Below are 16680 nucleotides of genomic sequence, written 5' to 3'. Positions count from 1 at the left end.
CTGCGGCCCCCTGTGCCCAATCCCGGGGTACCCACCTAACCTACAACTACCCAACTTACCTCTCGAAGTGGTGGTGGCATCTGAAGCATCCTCATCCCCGAGCTTGCAGCCTTTTTCCAAACCGGAATATTCCCATTGACTTCCATTGAGCGCCCGAAGGCTCAAAAGCACCCTGCACCCAGCCGCCCGAGTGGCCCTGGCAGTGCACTCTCTACACTAACCTACGTCCCCACTTGCCCTGAGTAAGTGACCAGGAGCCCAGCTCCCACAGCCGCGTGGCTTGCCAGACAGCAGCCACCAACCAAGGCCCCCCTATCCCTCATAGGATAACATTGGGCCTAACTCTCTCTGCACCCGGCCGTCCTGAAACCGCTGAGGGTGAACCAACTGTACCTACCTGACACTGGGGGACCCCTGAGTCCATGCCCGGAATTTCAACTCTACCAGTCGAGTACTTACCCTTAAACCGCTAACTTCGTTTTCCTCATAGGGTAACATTGACTGACTTTTTCTTCAAAAATCTTCTAAGTGTGAACTTTTCAAAACTGCAAAAATTCACCAAAAATCAGCCAAGTGACAAAAACGAATTTACTCACCTGCTCCTAGGTGAGCTCCCAGTGCTGGATCTTGGTGCCCAGCCCTGACTCTGAAAAGTGTTCACAACTATACTTACCTCTAACTCATTTTTCTCCCATAGGAAACCATTGTCTGCTTTTCTGTGAAATTTCTTCTAAGTGTCTACTTTTGCAAATTTGAAATATTCTTTTAAAATCGTACCATTTCTGCAAACGAAATTACTTACCTGCTTTTGATAAGGACCCCAGTCCTGGGTCTAGGCACCCAGTCCTGGATTACTAAAGTAACGATAAAGTACTCTACCTGCAATTTGAATTTCTTGCCATAGAGATCCATTGAATGTTTTCTGTGAAATATTTTCTAAGTGCTAACTTTTGAAATAGCCAAATATTATTTAAAAATCATTACAGTTATTAAGTCGACTTTCATCACTTGATTCTGAATACTGACCCCAGGCTGGTTCTAGGAGCCAGACCTGGAATTCCAAAAGTAATCTGAAAAGTAATTTATTACAAATAACCTGAATTTACCATTGAGCTCAATGCATTGTTATGTTTAGGAAATAGGATTGTTTATTGCAACCAACTGTGACTGTTTACACAAATTTATTGCCTAAGACAAAAGTATTTATATTCAACCTCTCATTCTGAGAAAGTATATTTTTACTCCCTTTGTGGTTCTAAAAATAAAACAAGCATATATTTTATATATATAAATCATTGGCCTAGAGTTCAGTTATTGAGTGTGTGAAACCATTTGCTGACTGAGTGTGTACAATAAATGCTTTACACTGTCCTCTGGTACTGCCTTACTGCTCGACCAAGCTACCACTTTTGAGAGTAAGGTCATACCTAACTTTGACCTCTATCAGCCTCTGGGGGACTGTGGACTCTGTACACCCTGTACCTATTAGGGAACAGTATATACAGAGCCACTTTCTCACATTGGTGGATCAGCGGTGGGATACAAACTTGCATTTGTTGGACTACTTGGTTACCATCTGATCACACGACAGAACTCTTAAAAATTGCCTTTAGAATTCTGATTGGTTTTTCCAAAATTACTAAAAGTCTTGCTAGGGCCTTGCTTAAGTCCCATTAGAATTTTAGAAAAATAAAAGTCACTATAGTCAGGGTAGAGGGTTAGAACTGTCAGGTTAGAATGTCTCAAACAAACCCAGCTATTAGTGATAATAATAACATGGACCTGGTGGAGGAGCTCGACCTCACACCTTACTTACACTTGTCTTTCAAGGAATTGAGGTCCTTATGTAAACTCAAAAATTTACAAATGGGTCAGCATCCAACCAAACAAGGGCTCCAGGAGCTCCTGGCTGAGTATGCTAAAGACCACCCATCTGAACATGGTGATGGCCAGTCAGATGAGGAAAGGGAAACAGGGGAGGAGGACAGCAACCTCCCCATACTATTCCCTAGGGAGGAGATGGCACCCATACCCTCCAACTCAAGACATAGCATCTGGGCACCTAGAGACCACACAGGTGGCTCTGGTCCCAGAGACAACACTGGGGGTCCCCCCAGTGAAGAGGACAGCCTTATGAGGCTGGCCAAAAGAATAGATCTAGAGTCCAGGCTCCTGGCTCTAGAAAAGGAAAGGAGAGAGATGGGTTTAGCACCCATCAATGGTGGCAGCAATAATAAAAACAAGGATAGGGAGGAAACTTCTGACCTTAAAATCCCCAAAGGGATTGTCCCTAAATTTGAGGAAGGTGATGATATCACCAAATGGTTCACAGCCTTTGAGAGGGCTTGTGATATCAGGAAAGTAAAGAAACCTCTCTGGGGGGCACTCCTGTGGGAACTGTTCTCTGGTAACTGCAGGGACAGGCTTCTGACTCTCTCTGGGCCAGAAGCAGGTTCCTATGACCTCATGAAGAAAGCTCTGATTGAGGGATTTGGATTCACCACTGAGGAGTATAGAATTAGATTCAGGGGGGCTCACAAAACCCAGACCCAGTCCTGGATTGACTTTGTAGATTTCTCAGTGAAGACACTGGATGGTTGGTTAGCTGGACATGGTGTGCAGGATTTTACTGGATTGTACAATTTATTCATGAAGGAACATATTTTGAGTAACTGCACAAATGAAAAGTTGCATCAGCATTTGGTAGACCTAGGTCTAAAATCCCCCCAAGAATTGGGAAAAAGAGCAGACCACTGGGTCAAGACTAGGGTGACTAGGACGTTCACTGGGAGGGACCAGAACCAAGGGGTCCCAAAACCTCCCCAGAAGAAAGAGAGTGAACCCCTTGTGGATAAAAGAAAGGAGTCCCAGGTAGCCCCCCAAAAACCTGACCAGGAGGGTGGGCCCAAAGACACCTCACAAACTAAACCAGGGTACCAAGGTAAGAATTGGGATCCCAACAGAATATGGTGTTTCAACTGTCAGAAGGCTGGACACCACACCCAGGACTCTAGCTGTCCTAAAAATAAGGTTCCTAGTACAGCTCCAGGGGTGACTAGTGCAGCCCCAGGTGTTGCCAGTGTAGCTTGGGAGGGAGGGTCCTCAGATGAGGAAGTCCTCCTAGCTTTCAACTGGGGAATGGGCCCAAGAAGCAAGCTGGAGATCCCAGAAGGAAGTAGACACTTCCACCACCTACTGGTGAATGGAATCCCAGCCACTGCCCTGAGAGATACCTGTGCCAGTCACACTGTGGTACATGACAGGTTGGTATTCCCACACCAATATGTCTCAGGGGAAACAAGAAGGGTAAGAACTGTCCCAGGGGGAGTCACTGTTAGGCCTGTGGCTATAGTGCCCCTAGCCACAGCTGGGTCCCTTAGATGGAGGAAAGTGATAGTCAGTAAAAACCTCCCCCTTGATTGTCTCTTGGGGAATGATCACTTAGATGTGGAACTGAGCCAAAGAGAGGTGCTGGCCCAATGCCAGGCCTCACCCAAAGAACCTGTGGGGGCTCAACCTGCAGTCAGTGCAGCTGAGTCCCAAAAGAGTGAGAAGAAACAGGGTAGGAAAGGTGGGCAACTGTTAGCCACAGTTCCAGAGAGCCAGGGAGATTCTATCCCAGTAAGGGAAAACTCCCACAATGGCACTGGTAAAGCCCCCCCTAGCCAACAGCAAGACCTGACTAGTCAGGCAACTGTCCAGCCTGAATTAGTGGCTCCTCAGGTGGCAGAACAAGGGGTAGAGGAGGGGTGTTCCCTACCAAGAGTAGGGACCCCCTATCCTCAAACAGACCAACAGCCAGGACCCAAAGAGAACTATAAAATAGCCCCCTCACTTGCCAGTCAGGAGCTAAAGGTGTGGTTCTGGGCACTGACAGCTGTCAGCAGCCTCTGCGGGGTATTAGCCTTTATGGCAGCCCTATCCTTGGCATGGTGGCCTAACCCCCTGCCAAATAGCAAGTCAGGCCCCCTGACCTTATTGGTCATGGTGGGGTTGCTCAAGCTGTGGGTAGCCTCTGTGGGTAAGCTGGGCCTAGCCCTGGCTAAGTTAGAAACTACCGAGGTATACACCTCTAAACCCAAAATAGAAAGATGGGACCAGGACAGTAAAAGACAAGGAGAGGAGCCTTGGGAGTTAGGTCCTGAAACTAATAAGACAGGCCAGCTCCCCAAAGGGACTGACCTAGGCAGAAGGATGTAAGGCAGAGTAGGCCCTGCAACTTTCAAACCACTTCCCCAACTCTTCCTCGCCTGAAAGACTAGGTAGACTCTCCCAGCTTTGGCAGAAGTCTCCTGGCCTTTGGGCTGGGGGGGGCTTGTGTGAGAAAGTGGGTTTCTGTTGCAGTAACCCCCCCCTTTTTTGCCTAATAGCTGATGCACTTTTCCTTGTTGTGCCCTGGGCTCCTGCCAATCAGGTGCCCAGGGCCTATGTTCCTTCCTTAAAACACACAAACTCCCAATTGGCAAACCCTGGCCACATGTCAGCCCCTGGTAAATGGTACCCTAGGTACCCAGGGCCTTGTGACCAGGGAAGGCCTCTAAGCGCTGCAGCACTCATTGTGCCACCCTTAGAGGCCCTGTACCCTTACACACACACACTGCCTTTGCAGGCTGAGTGTCTGGGTGCAGGACAAAACAAAGAGTCGACATGGCACACATCTCTGTGTGCCATGCCCATTACCTATACTGCCAAGGCATATGTCAGCCACCCCTCTGGCTGGGTGCCTTATGCCTATGGTGTGGGCACAGGAGCAGGAGCCCTGTGCCCCTACAGTACCCAGGTCCATTCCTGGGCACTGTAAGTACAGTGCTGCCTTTTACAAGTACATGGTGCTGAGAGCTCGTCAAACACGAACTCCACAGCACCATAATGGCAACACTGAAGACTGGGAAGTTTGGTATCAAACTTCTCAGCACATTAAACCCACACTGATGCCAGTGTGGGATTTAATGTACTAAGCACCCCAGAGGGCATCTTAGAGATGCCCCCTTACAGCTAACCTACAATCCACGTCTGCTCTGAGGCTGCCCAGGCTGCCACACAGCAGACACGTTGCTGGACCCCTGGGTGGGAGAGCCCCTGCTCTCCCGGGCCTGCAACAATGCACATCCTGGGTGAGGTGAGAAATCTCCTCCCCCAGGATGAGCAAAGGGAAGCTTCAAAGGCATGCCGCCAGTTGGAGTTTCCCCAGGCCACTGCAACCCCCCACTCTGGCAGGAAGCTTGGCCGGAAACCCCATACAAGGACAGGGGATGTGCCAGCCTGCCCACCCCACCCCTCAGGTGGGGGAGGCGAGGTGAAGCACATCTCCGGGCTCTCGCCATCTTGAAGATAGGAGGCCCTACCCTATCAGGATTAGGCTACTGCCCTCCTCCCACAGGAGAGAGGCAGGATAGGGGGTGTACCCACCCCAGGACAAGGACCCATTGGTCCCTGGCCTTCACCTACCTGTAACGCCCCTAAATCTAGTATTTAGGGGCCCCCTGAACCTTCCTTCCCCAGATCCCAGATTCGAAACTACAAGAAGAGCAAGAAGAACAAAGACCTGCCCTGCAGCTGCTAAAAAGAGGAAGACACCAACTGCTTTGGCCCCAGCCCTACCGGCCTGTCGACCCTCGAACCTGCTCCTGCTCCAGCGCGGCATCTCTTGTGGCCAGCAACCTCAAAAACCCCAGAGGACCTGGCTACCTTTGAACTCTAAAGCCCCTGGGACTCCCATGAGTAGAGGCTCTACTCAGAAACCTATCTCTAACCCCTGGCAGCAGCCCGGAACCGCGAACCCAGCACACTCTGCACCAGCCAAGCCTGGCCAGTGCCGGAGTGAACAAAGACCCTGAGGACGACCCCACGGCGACTGTGACCCCGAGTCCGGCACCCAAGGACCCCCCTCGACATTCCGGAAGAAGTCTGCAGCCTCAGAACAGAGTGCCACCCCAACCGCGATCAACAAGAGGGTAAGATTCCCGACATCAAAAGGCACCCCTGCACCCGGCGCCCTGCGGCCCCCTGTGCCCAATCCCGGGGTACCCACCTAACCTACAACTACCCAACTTACCTCTCGAAGTGGTGGTGGCATCTGAAGCATCCTCATCCCCGAGCTTGCAGCCTTTTTCCAAACCGGAATATTCCCATTGACTTCCATTGAGCGCCCGAAGGCTCAAAAGCACCCTGCACCCAGCCGCCCGAGTGGCCCTGGCAGTGCACTCTCTACACTAACCTACGTCCCCACTTGCCCTGAGTAAGTGACCAGGAGCCCAGCTCCCACAGCCGCGTGGCTTGCCAGACAGCAGCCACCAACCAAGGCCCCCCTATCCCTCATAGGATAACATTGGGCCTAACTCTCTCTGCACCCGGCCGTCCTGAAACCGCTGAGGGTGAACCAACTGTACCTACCTGACACTGGGGGACCCCTGAGTCCATGCCCGGAATTTCAACTCTACCAGTCGAGTACTTACCCTTAAACCGCTAACTTCGTTTTCCTCATAGGGTAACATTGACTGACTTTTTCTTCAAAAATCTTCTAAGTGTGAACTTTTCAAAACTGCAAAAATTCACCAAAAATCAGCCAAGTGACAAAAACGAATTTACTCACCTGCTCCTAGGTGAGCTCCCAGTGCTGGATCTTGGTGCCCAGCCCTGACTCTGAAAAGTGTTCACAACTATACTTACCTCTAACTCATTTTTCTCCCATAGGAAACCATTGTCTGCTTTTCTGTGAAATTTCTTCTAAGTGTCTACTTTTGCAAATTTGAAATATTCTTTTAAAATCGTACCATTTCTGCAAACGAAATTACTTACCTGCTTTTGATAAGGACCCCAGTCCTGGGTCTAGGCACCCAGTCCTGGATTACTAAAGTAACGATAAAGTACTCTACCTGCAATTTGAATTTCTTGCCATAGAGATCCATTGAATGTTTTCTGTGAAATATTTTCTAAGTGCTAACTTTTGAAATAGCCAAATATTATTTAAAAATCATTACAGTTATTAAGTCGACTTTCATCACTTGATTCTGAATACTGACCCCAGGCTGGTTCTAGGAGCCAGACCTGGAATTCCAAAAGTAATCTGAAAAGTAATTTATTACAAATAACCTGAATTTACCATTGAGCTCAATGCATTGTTATGTTTAGGAAATAGGATTGTTTATTGCAACCAACTGTGACTGTTTACACAAATTTATTGCCTAAGACAAAAGTATTTATATTCAACCTCTCATTCTGAGAAAGTATATTTTTACTCCCTTTGTGGTTCTAAAAATAAAACAAGCATATATTTTATATATATAAATCATTGGCCTAGAGTTCAGTTATTGAGTGTGTGAAACCATTTGCTGACTGAGTGTGTACAATAAATGCTTTACACTGTCCTCTGGTACTGCCTTACTGCTCGACCAAGCTACCACTTTTGAGAGTAAGGTCATACCTAACTTTGACCTCTATCAGCCTCTGGGGGACTGTGGACTCTGTACACCCTGTACCTATTAGGGAACAGTATATACAGAGCCACTTTCTCACAGCCACCAAAGAGGATTCCGCCGCCGGCATGGAACCTCAACATAGTCCTGACGGAACTTATGAAGGTGCCCTTTGAACCCATCCACAAGGCCTCACTACAAATGCTGACAATGAAAACAGCCTTTCTGGTAGCAATAACCTCGCTGCGCAGAGTGAGCGAACTGCAAGCGTTAACACTGCAAGAGCCCTACATCCAAATACACAAGGACCGAGTCGTAATGAGGACTGACCCACACTTCATGCCTAAGGTCGTATCAGCATTCCATATGAACCAAACTATACAAATAAGTAGTTTCTTTCAAAACCCAGTCACAAGCGCAGAGAGGGCACTACACACTCAAGACGCTAGAAGAGCGGTGATGCACTATATCGAGAGAACAAAGGAGCACAGGAAAAGCAAGCAGTTTTTTGTGTCCTTCGCAACCAGCTTCCTGGGTAGACCAGTAACGAAAAGCACCATCACGCGATGGATCGCACTAACGATACAATTCTGCCACAAACAGGCAGGGCAGGAGCTAACGGAGGGGGCACGGCCCACTCCACAAGAAAGAAGGGAGCAACGATTGCCTTTCTGGCAAACACACCCATTCAAGGCATATGCCTGGCGGCAACATGGGCTTCAGTGCATACGTTCACTAAGCACTACTGTGTGGATATACAAATGAACAAGGAAGCACAAGTAGGGCAAAAGGTGCTTCAACATATATTCAACGACTAACGCTCATCTTCCACCCAGCCGCCACAAAGATGACAAACCACTACAAAGTCTATGCACAGCATAGTGAATCCAGAAAGATTCACGCTGCAAAACGAATAGTTTCTTACCTGTCGGTGTAGTTTTGTAGCTTGAAGATCTTTCTGGATCCACTAGCGAACCCACCCACCTCCGCCAGAAAGATGAGGCAGGAGAGGAAGGTGGAAGGACAGAGAGTAAAAGAACAAAAGAATACTGAAAGTGGATACATTGAAAAAGGAAAATACTAAAGAACGCCTAGGGTTAAAAAAAAAAAAAAGGGAAAAAAGAACCCGAAGATGGCGCCCCAAGGTGGGACTTTCGCAGGAAGCATGCCGACGTCACGAGAAGTACACCAAATGGTGGGACGTCGACGCCCACCTAGGCTAAAAAAAAAAAAAGGACTACGATTCCGGACCCAACCACCAGACCGCGGAATAATGCACAGCATAGTGAATCCAGAAAGATCTTCAAGCTGCAAAACTACACCGACAGGTAAGAAACTATTTGTTATGTGCAATTGATTACTTTTCTAACTCCAGGACTGGATCCTAGATTCGGTCCTGGGACAGTTTTTGGAAACAAGTGAGTAAATACGTTTTGGTTACTGCTGTGATTTTTAAGCACTATTTTGCTATTTTAAAAGTTGACACTTAGAAACTTTTTCTGATCAAATTACCAATGTTATCCTATGGAAGGAAATTCACTTAGCAGGTAAGTGGGGTTATGGTTACTTTTTCTAGGTCAGTGTTGGATCATGGATCCAGCACTAGTGTACCACCTGTAAGCAGTTGAGAAACTGCGTTTAAGTTATACAGGCGATTTTTAAGGAATATTTATAAGTTTTCAAAATCAACACTTCGAAGAAATTTCACAGAAAAACAGTCAATGGTTTCCTATGGGAGAAAATTGAGTTAGTGGTAAGTACGGTCGTAAGTACTTTTCAGGGTCAGTGCTGGGCACCAAGATCCAGCACAGGGATCTCTCCTAATAGCAGTTGAGTATTTCCGTTTTCGTTACTCGGTTGATTTTAGGTGAATATTTGCAAGTTTAGAAACTCCACACTCAGATGAAATTTCAAGAGAAACCAGTCAAAGTTTACCTATGGAAGAAAAGTAAGTTATCGGCTTTTGGGTAAGTACTCGACTGGCAGAGTTAAGGTTCTGGGCATAGACTCAGGGGTCTCCCAGGGTCAGGAATGTACAGTTGTTACACCTACTTAGAAGAAATTTCAAGAGAAACCAGTCAATGTTACCCTATGGAAGAAAAGTGAGTTATCGGATTTTGGGTAAGTACTCGACTGGCAGAGTTAAGGTTCTGGGCATAGACTCGGGTAAGTAAAGTTGTTACACCCTCAGCGGCACAGGGGCAGCCGGGTGCAGAGTGAGTTAGGCCCAATGTTATCCTATGGGAGGCAGGGGGCCCTTGGTTGGTGGCTGCTGACTAGCAGGCCACGCGGCTGTGGGAGCTGGGCTCCTGGTCATTTGCTCAGGGCAAATGGGGAAGTAGGTAGGAGTAGAAGTTGCACTGCCAGGGGCACTCGGGCGGCTGGGTGCAGGGTGCTTTTGAGCCTCCGGGCGCTCAATGGATAGCAATGGAAAAGCTCAAGGACGAACAAAGGCTGCAAGCTCGGGGACGAAGATTCTTCAGGTGTGCCCACCACTTCGAGAGGTAAGCTGGGTAGTTGGAGGATAGGTAGGTACCCAGGAGTTGGGCACAGGGGGCCGCAGAGTGCAGGGGTGCCTTTTGGTGTCGGGAAATCCTACCCTCTGTTGATCGCGGTGGGGGGGTCCCTGATTCTGAGGCTGCAGGCGTCGTCAGGAGCATCGAGGTGGGTCCTTGGGTGCCGGATTCGGGGTCACAGTCGCCAGGGGGACGTCCTCGGGGTCTTTGTCCACTCCAGCACAGGCCAGGCTTGGCGGGTGCAGAGTGTGCAGGGTTCACGTTTCCGGCCTAGTGCCAATGGTTAGATACTTGCTTTGAGCAGAGCCACTGCTCGTGGGAGTCCCAGGTGCTCAGAGTCACAAGGTAGCCAGGTCCTCCGGGGTTGTGAGGTTGCTGGCCACAGGAGGCGCCGGGACTTAGCAGGAGCAGGTTGGAGGATCGACAGTCAGGTAGGGCTGGGGCCAAAGCAGTTGGTGTCTTCCTCTTCTTAGCAGGTGCACAGCAGGTCTTCTTTGTTCTTGATCTTCTTTGCTGTTTTAGAATCTGGAATCTAAGGAAGGAAGGTTCAGGGTGCCCCTAAATACTAAATTTAGGGGCGTTACAGGTAGGTAAAGGGCAGGGACCACTGGGTCCCTGTCCTGGGGTGGGTACACCCCCTATCCTGACACTCTCCTGTTGGAGGGAGGCAGTGGCCTAGTCCTGATTGGGTAGGGCTGCCCATCTTCAAGATGGACCCGGAGATGTGCTTCACCTCGCCTCCCCCACCTGAGTGGTGGGGTTGGCAGGGCTGGCACATCTCCTGTCCTTACTTGGAGTTTCCAGCCAGTCTTCCCGCCAGAGTGGGGTTTAGAACCGGTAGGGGCCAGTTGCTGAGTACAGCAAGTGGCCTGGAGAAGCTCACAAAGGCGGCATGCCTTTGAAGCTTCCCCTGCCCATCCTGGGGGAGGAGACCTAGCCCAGGATGTGCATTGTTGCAGGCTCAGGAGAGCGGATGGCTCTCTACCCAGGGGTCCAGCAACATGTCTGCCACAGCAGCCTAGGCAGCCCCTCAGACAAGACGTGGATTGTAGGTTAGGTTCAGGGGGCATCTCTAAGATGCCCTCTGTCGTGCATTGTACATTAAATCCCACACTGTCATCAGTGCGGATTTAATGTGCTGAGAAGTTTGATACCAAACTTCTCAGTGTTGTCATCATGGTGCTGTGGAGTTCGTGTTTGACGAGCTCCCACCACCATATACTCTTAAATGGCAGCACTACACTTACAGTGCCCGGGAATGAACCTGGGTACTGTAGGGGGACACGGCTCATGCTCCTGTGCCCATACCACTGGCGTAGGGCACCCAGCTAGAAGGTTGGCTGATGTATGCCAGGGCAGTGTAGGTTGTGGGCATGGCGCTCAGGGATGTGTGCCTTGTCGACTCTTTGTTTTGTCTTGTACCCAGACACTCAGCCTGCAAGGGCAGTGTGTTTGTTAGGGTGCAGGGCCTCTAAGGGTGGCACAATGAGTGCTGCAGCCCTTAGAGGCCTTCCCTGGTCACAAGGCCCTGGGTACCTAGGGTACCATTTAGCAGGGGCTGACATGTGGCCAGGGTTTGCCAATTTGGGTTTTAGGTTTTAGGGAAGGAACATAGGCCCTGGGCACCTGATTGGTAGGAGTCCAGGGCACACTCAGTCAAAGTACATTCAGCAATTCAGCAAAAAGTGGGGGCATACCATGCAAGAAAGAGGGCACTTTCTCACAAGAAGGGCTTGTGCCATTTTGGTATGAGGTAGAGATGGGTGCCCTGGGATTGTTGAATAGCAACCACCCCAGGAACAGTTGACCCATTGGCTAGTGAGACCTGCCATCCCAAATTTAGGAAGATGGCATAAATGGGGTACCCCAGACTCATAGTCATTAGATCACTACTGGACTGGAAAGAAGACAGTAGCAGCATGGTCCTGCTGCTCCCTGGACCCAGCAGAGTGAGGCTACACCAAAGAAAGGACTGCACCTGCTGCACCAAACAGACCCGCAAGGAGTACTATGTCTGGTGTGCCCACTTGTGCAAAAGAATTCCACTTCTGCCAGGACGAAATAAGTGATTCCAATGGCTAGTTGGGTAGCCTCTTATTAAGCTTCAGGATCATCAAAAGCTAAAAAAAACCTTCACTCTTCAAGTACCCAGCTGCCTAGTAACGCCTGCCTGCCGCTGGATGCCATAGTGCTTGCTGGGCGACCAAGTCCTGACCTTCATGAGCTTTCCTCTAGCCCGTGGGACCCATAGGCAAAGTGGACCCTGATTCCCAGACTGAAATGATTTGCTTACCAGTAAGCAACCACTGCAATTGCCGGGAGACTAGTTAACCCATAGCGACTGGACCTGCGATGCACTGCATCGTATGATATAAAGTCCTGAGGCCAGAGACAATCCTTGACTCTGGTGAATACCAGGGAGGCCCCAGGAATGCTCACTACATCTCTTCAACATCATGCATCCCCAGTATCAGGACCACCTCTTGGCTGGACTGCAGGTCAGGATTAAAGTTCAGAAAAAAACTCTGACACTGTTGGCCCGTAATGGCTAGTCCAAGAAAATAGAAATAGCCATAAGATAAGAACTGCTAAACCGCCTACTACAGTTTATTGTATTTCCCCACAGTCAAACTGCATTGATTTAATTACCTTTAAGAATTCATATCTCCGGTTCCCCTTCAATACGTTTTTGTTGTTTTGGACTCTATTTTAAGATAAAAATACTCGTATTTTTATAAATTGGTGACTGATTTTTATTGTGTTGTGTTTCTTACCTATTAACTGTTCTGGTACTTATAAATGCTTTTCACTTGTTCCTTTGATTAAGCCTGGCTGCTCTCTACCACAACTACCGATGACTAAGTTAGGTGTTTTTTTTTTTAAAGAAACCTAAGTGGACCTGATGATTGTGACATTGTCCATTGTGAGGTCTCACAACCACACCTCATAATAGCTCAATCTCCTACACATGTCATCCCCAAATAAATGGAGGGGTAGAGAGGTTTAACAGAAGCATTACAAAAACATTCAGTTGACTAAAGTCAATGGCCATGATTGGAAGAAGGATGTGCAGAAGTGTCTGGTGGCCTACCATTTATCACTTAATTTTACCACAGTTCGTTCAAGGGAAGAAACCCAAGTTTGCTCTTAGTTCCAGGATGGGTGAAGTGGAACAAATATATAGTGGTTATTTCTGTAAAAGGTAATAGGAGAGAGTGGGAGGTTTAAAAGACGGAAAGAAAAATATATCATGATTCTGTACATTGACTTGGTGGGTGTTAGTGCTCCTGGGGGAGCTAAGTGTTGGTCGAAATACATAAATATCAAAAAGGTTGTGAAACTATTATAAAATACTGTCAAAACAGCTGATGGAACAATTTAAAATTAGTGTTATTGTAAAACGTGATGCTTCACCCTCCAATGTGGATATTCATATGTCAACCATGACTACTTTTAAGCAGTTCCTGTTTGTTTTTCTTCAAGCAATCCTACAGTGCCCCTCGCACTCAAAATCCAAGATGGGGAAACCTTTCTCCCAATGTGCAGAGTTTGTGCCCACTCACAGGTGTGGCCAGGATAATGCACAGTACCCAGTCAATCACAACCGATTCTGGTGGTACCCTTCCTCCCACTGGGTTTGGTGCCAGCTTGACTAAGAGGATAAAAACTGCAGCATTTCCAGGTGTTACGTAACATTTGCTTGTGACTGGAAAGGCCCATTGGTCTTTATGCCAGGGAAAGAAAACACCTCCCCACTACCAGGCCATTGTCTTTGCCTTGGGATCAATTTCCATACCCCTTTTACACCTAATTCAGGCCAGGTATCAACTAACGCAGATAAAGCCTCCAGCAGTTTCAGGCAAGGTAAAGGTAACTTTCTAAAAAATTACATTTCCCATATATTTAATAAAAATCAGATGTTCCTATTAGATAGGATTTTTATGAAATATAAAAATAAGTGTTTTGGTGAAGTTTGTTGCCGGTACACATCAAAAGTCACAGATTAGTGTATAATCTATATTTTGAATTTTCGTATGTGCCACCTACACCCTGACCAGCAACAATGTTGTCTTGAGCCTTGTCACCCAGGGAATGTGCCATTTCCCTACTTTTTGTGTAGCAAGGTCTGCTTAGGGGTGACACATTTATATTTAAAATCTGTTTTTTCTACCTGTCAAAAGGGTGATATTCGCAGGTCTGTGCAGCAGGGTTTAAGATGCTGCTGTCAGTCTACACAGGGTAGGTCTTGAGCCATGTTTTTACTCCCATTGTATTGGATGGCACAATAGGTGCTGTAGTCCACAAGTGGCATTTAACTGTTCATGCCAGAGGTATATCTGCAGCATATACTTTGGCCTTATAGGAATGCAAAATTGGCTAATCAGGCTTAAGGTCAATGTCATCATGTTTTAGGGGTCAGAGCAAATACACTGGGCACTAGAGGACAGTGTCCAATTGTTAGAACTTGAGATTACCAGCAGGTGAGCCCCTCAGTCCAAAAAATGTAAAACTTGGGGTGACAACACAAAAAGAGGTTGCTTTGCAACAGTCTTGCTGTATAGTGTACAAGGTTGGAAATTCCTTGCTTCAACTTTTAAAGATAAGTAACTTTCTTTGTCCCACCCGTCAGATCTATGAAGATTCCATCGTGCTCCAGTCTGTTTTTACCAGTGTGCGCCAGAAGATTGAGAAGGAGGATGACAGCGAAGGGGAGGAGAGCGATGAGGAAGAGGAAGTAGAGGATGAAGGTTCTGAATCTGAGTGTAAGTCTCAAAATCGGGTGTTTTAGTGTTTGCTATACAGTTGGCTTGAAGGAGCTTGGGGCGGTGTAACGAGGACTCTGTTCATATAATGCAGGATACCCATTTGAAGCTGGTAAATATTTGAGCAGGAGATAATTTGTGCCCTTTCACTATACTGACCCCTTCAGTAAACTGCAAAAGATTGAGTTTCAATGGGAATTTGTTTATTATACTATGTGTTCTCTGTGGAACCAGGGCTGGAACACAGATCTCCTGGTGCCCATGTTACCAGTGAGCCCCACTCAGAACCAAATGTACCTTTGGTCGTTCCACATCTTTGTGTATTGACTCACTTGCTTACATTGAAAGCAACACTACATTTCGAGTGAGAACACGGCATTAAATCGGCAAAAACAAACACTTTACGGGTATTTCTGAAAACCAAGAGAGTGAGGATTAGTATATTGAGAGGAACCTACTACTGAAATGTCAGGCTCCTTTTGAAGAGGGAGCGTGTAGGAGATTTGCAAGTTTCGAACAAGCTTGTGGGTCATATTTTATGTAGAATTAAGTGTGTGCAGGATTGCCCAGATCTTTGTGTGGGTGGGAAAAAGGTTTGAACTCAACTCTGGCACTGACAGGCAGTAGAGTCTTTAGGTGTAGGTAAGATGGAGTCTATTTGAGTCCAGCATTCCACCTTCTGGCTGCAGTTCAGTTGTGTAGGAAGCTGGCTCTGTATATACTTTATAAAAAAAAAGAGATATAGTGTGCACAGAGTCCAGTAAGTCCCCAAAGGTATAGCAGAGGATAAAGTAGATAATACCTTACTCTCAGTTAAGTGGTAGCTGGGCTGAGTGGTTACACATATCAGAGGGTAGTGTGAATGCATTTGGTGTACATGTTCATACAAGGCAGAACCACACACTCAATGACTAACTCCAGGCCAATGTTTGTAAAAAATATTACTTCAGTTACTTTCATGTTTAGGAACCAAGTTGAACTCAATTGCAGCTATGTAGACTTTCCATAAATGTAATGCTTTCAATAGGCAGTTGGCAACTGTTTGTATAGCTTTCAAAATACTTTACAGGTGCATGTAATGCTCTTCAGTGTCAAAAGAGATACTTTGTAATATTCTTAGAATCAATACTTAGTGCAATACAGAGAAAACCAATGCAATCCTACGGTAGGAAAGACGAGTAAGTAATTTTAGTTAAACGCTCGACTTACAAGTTCAATCTTCCGGGGGTTTGACCAGCACAGGGCAAGGGTCAATCCAAGGTAGGTACTGCACCACCAGTGGCACTGGGGCGGCCGGGTGCAGTGGTCACTGGGCCCAATGTTACCCTATGGGAGTAGGGGGCACCTCGAAGAGGCACCGGTGTGAGAAAGTGGCTCTGTATATACTGTATCCCAATAGGTACAGTGTGTACAGAGTCCACAGTCCCCAGAGGTTTGGCAGACGCTAAAGTTAGATATAACCTTACTCTCTTAAGTGGTAGCTTGGTCGGGCAGTATCAGAGGACAGTGTAAAGCATTTGTTGTACACAGTCAGCAAATGGTCTTACACACTCAATAACTGAACTCTAGGCCAATGGTTTATATAAAAAATATATGTCTGCTTTATTTTAGAACCAACAATAGGTATTAAAATATTCTTTCTCAGAATGAGAGGCTTTAGTTGAATACTTTTGCAATATGCAATTGACTTTTGTAAATAGTTGTAAATAGTTATAGTTGTTGGACCAGCTGATCCATAGGGCATTCCCCAGTGTCCCTGGTTGGTAGTACCTGGACGCGAAGTCGCGGCATTTGCTGTTTTCTGCCGTGGCGAACAGATCGATATCCGGAGTGCCCCACTCTGCGAAGACGTTTCTTAGCACGTCGTCGTTTAGCACCCACTCGTGATTTTCTTGAACGAGCCTGCTGAGCGCATCGGCTTGGGCATTCTGCACTCCCGGCAGATGGGTTGCCGTGATCGTTAGGTTCCTGGCCACCAGCCAATTT

At 47.4% G+C, this 16680-nt stretch overlaps 2 protein-coding genes across 6 annotated transcripts in view; both read left to right on the top strand.

Moving 5' to 3' along the window:
• The window catches only part of LOC146833047 (uncharacterized), a 140153-nt gene extending 127364 nt beyond the window's left edge, over nt 1-12789 (top strand). Inside the window, exon 3 of the mRNA XM_085600204.1 lies at nt 12759-12789. Within this exon, the coding sequence (XP_085456330.1) occupies nt 12759-12789 (31 nt within the window). The remainder of the gene's footprint in view (nt 1-12758) is intronic.
• The window catches only part of SMARCA4 (SWI/SNF related BAF chromatin remodeling complex subunit ATPase 4), a 533682-nt gene that overhangs the window by 450888 nt on the left and 66114 nt on the right, over nt 1-16680 (top strand). For all 5 annotated transcript variants that reach the window (XM_085600653.1, XM_085600652.1, XM_085600651.1 and 2 more), the window contains exon 32: nt 14562-14694. In XM_085600653.1, the coding sequence (XP_085456779.1) occupies nt 14562-14694 (133 nt within the window). The remainder of the gene's footprint in view (nt 1-14561; nt 14695-16680) is intronic.

This window comes from Triturus cristatus, chromosome 4_2 (assembly GCF_964204655.1).
Source record: "Triturus cristatus chromosome 4_2, aTriCri1.1, whole genome shotgun sequence".
In the NCBI taxonomy this organism is placed as follows: domain Eukaryota; kingdom Metazoa; phylum Chordata; class Amphibia; order Caudata; family Salamandridae; genus Triturus; species Triturus cristatus.
The sequence above is the reverse complement of the archived record's forward strand: the minus strand, read 5'-3'. Positions and strand labels throughout refer to the sequence as shown.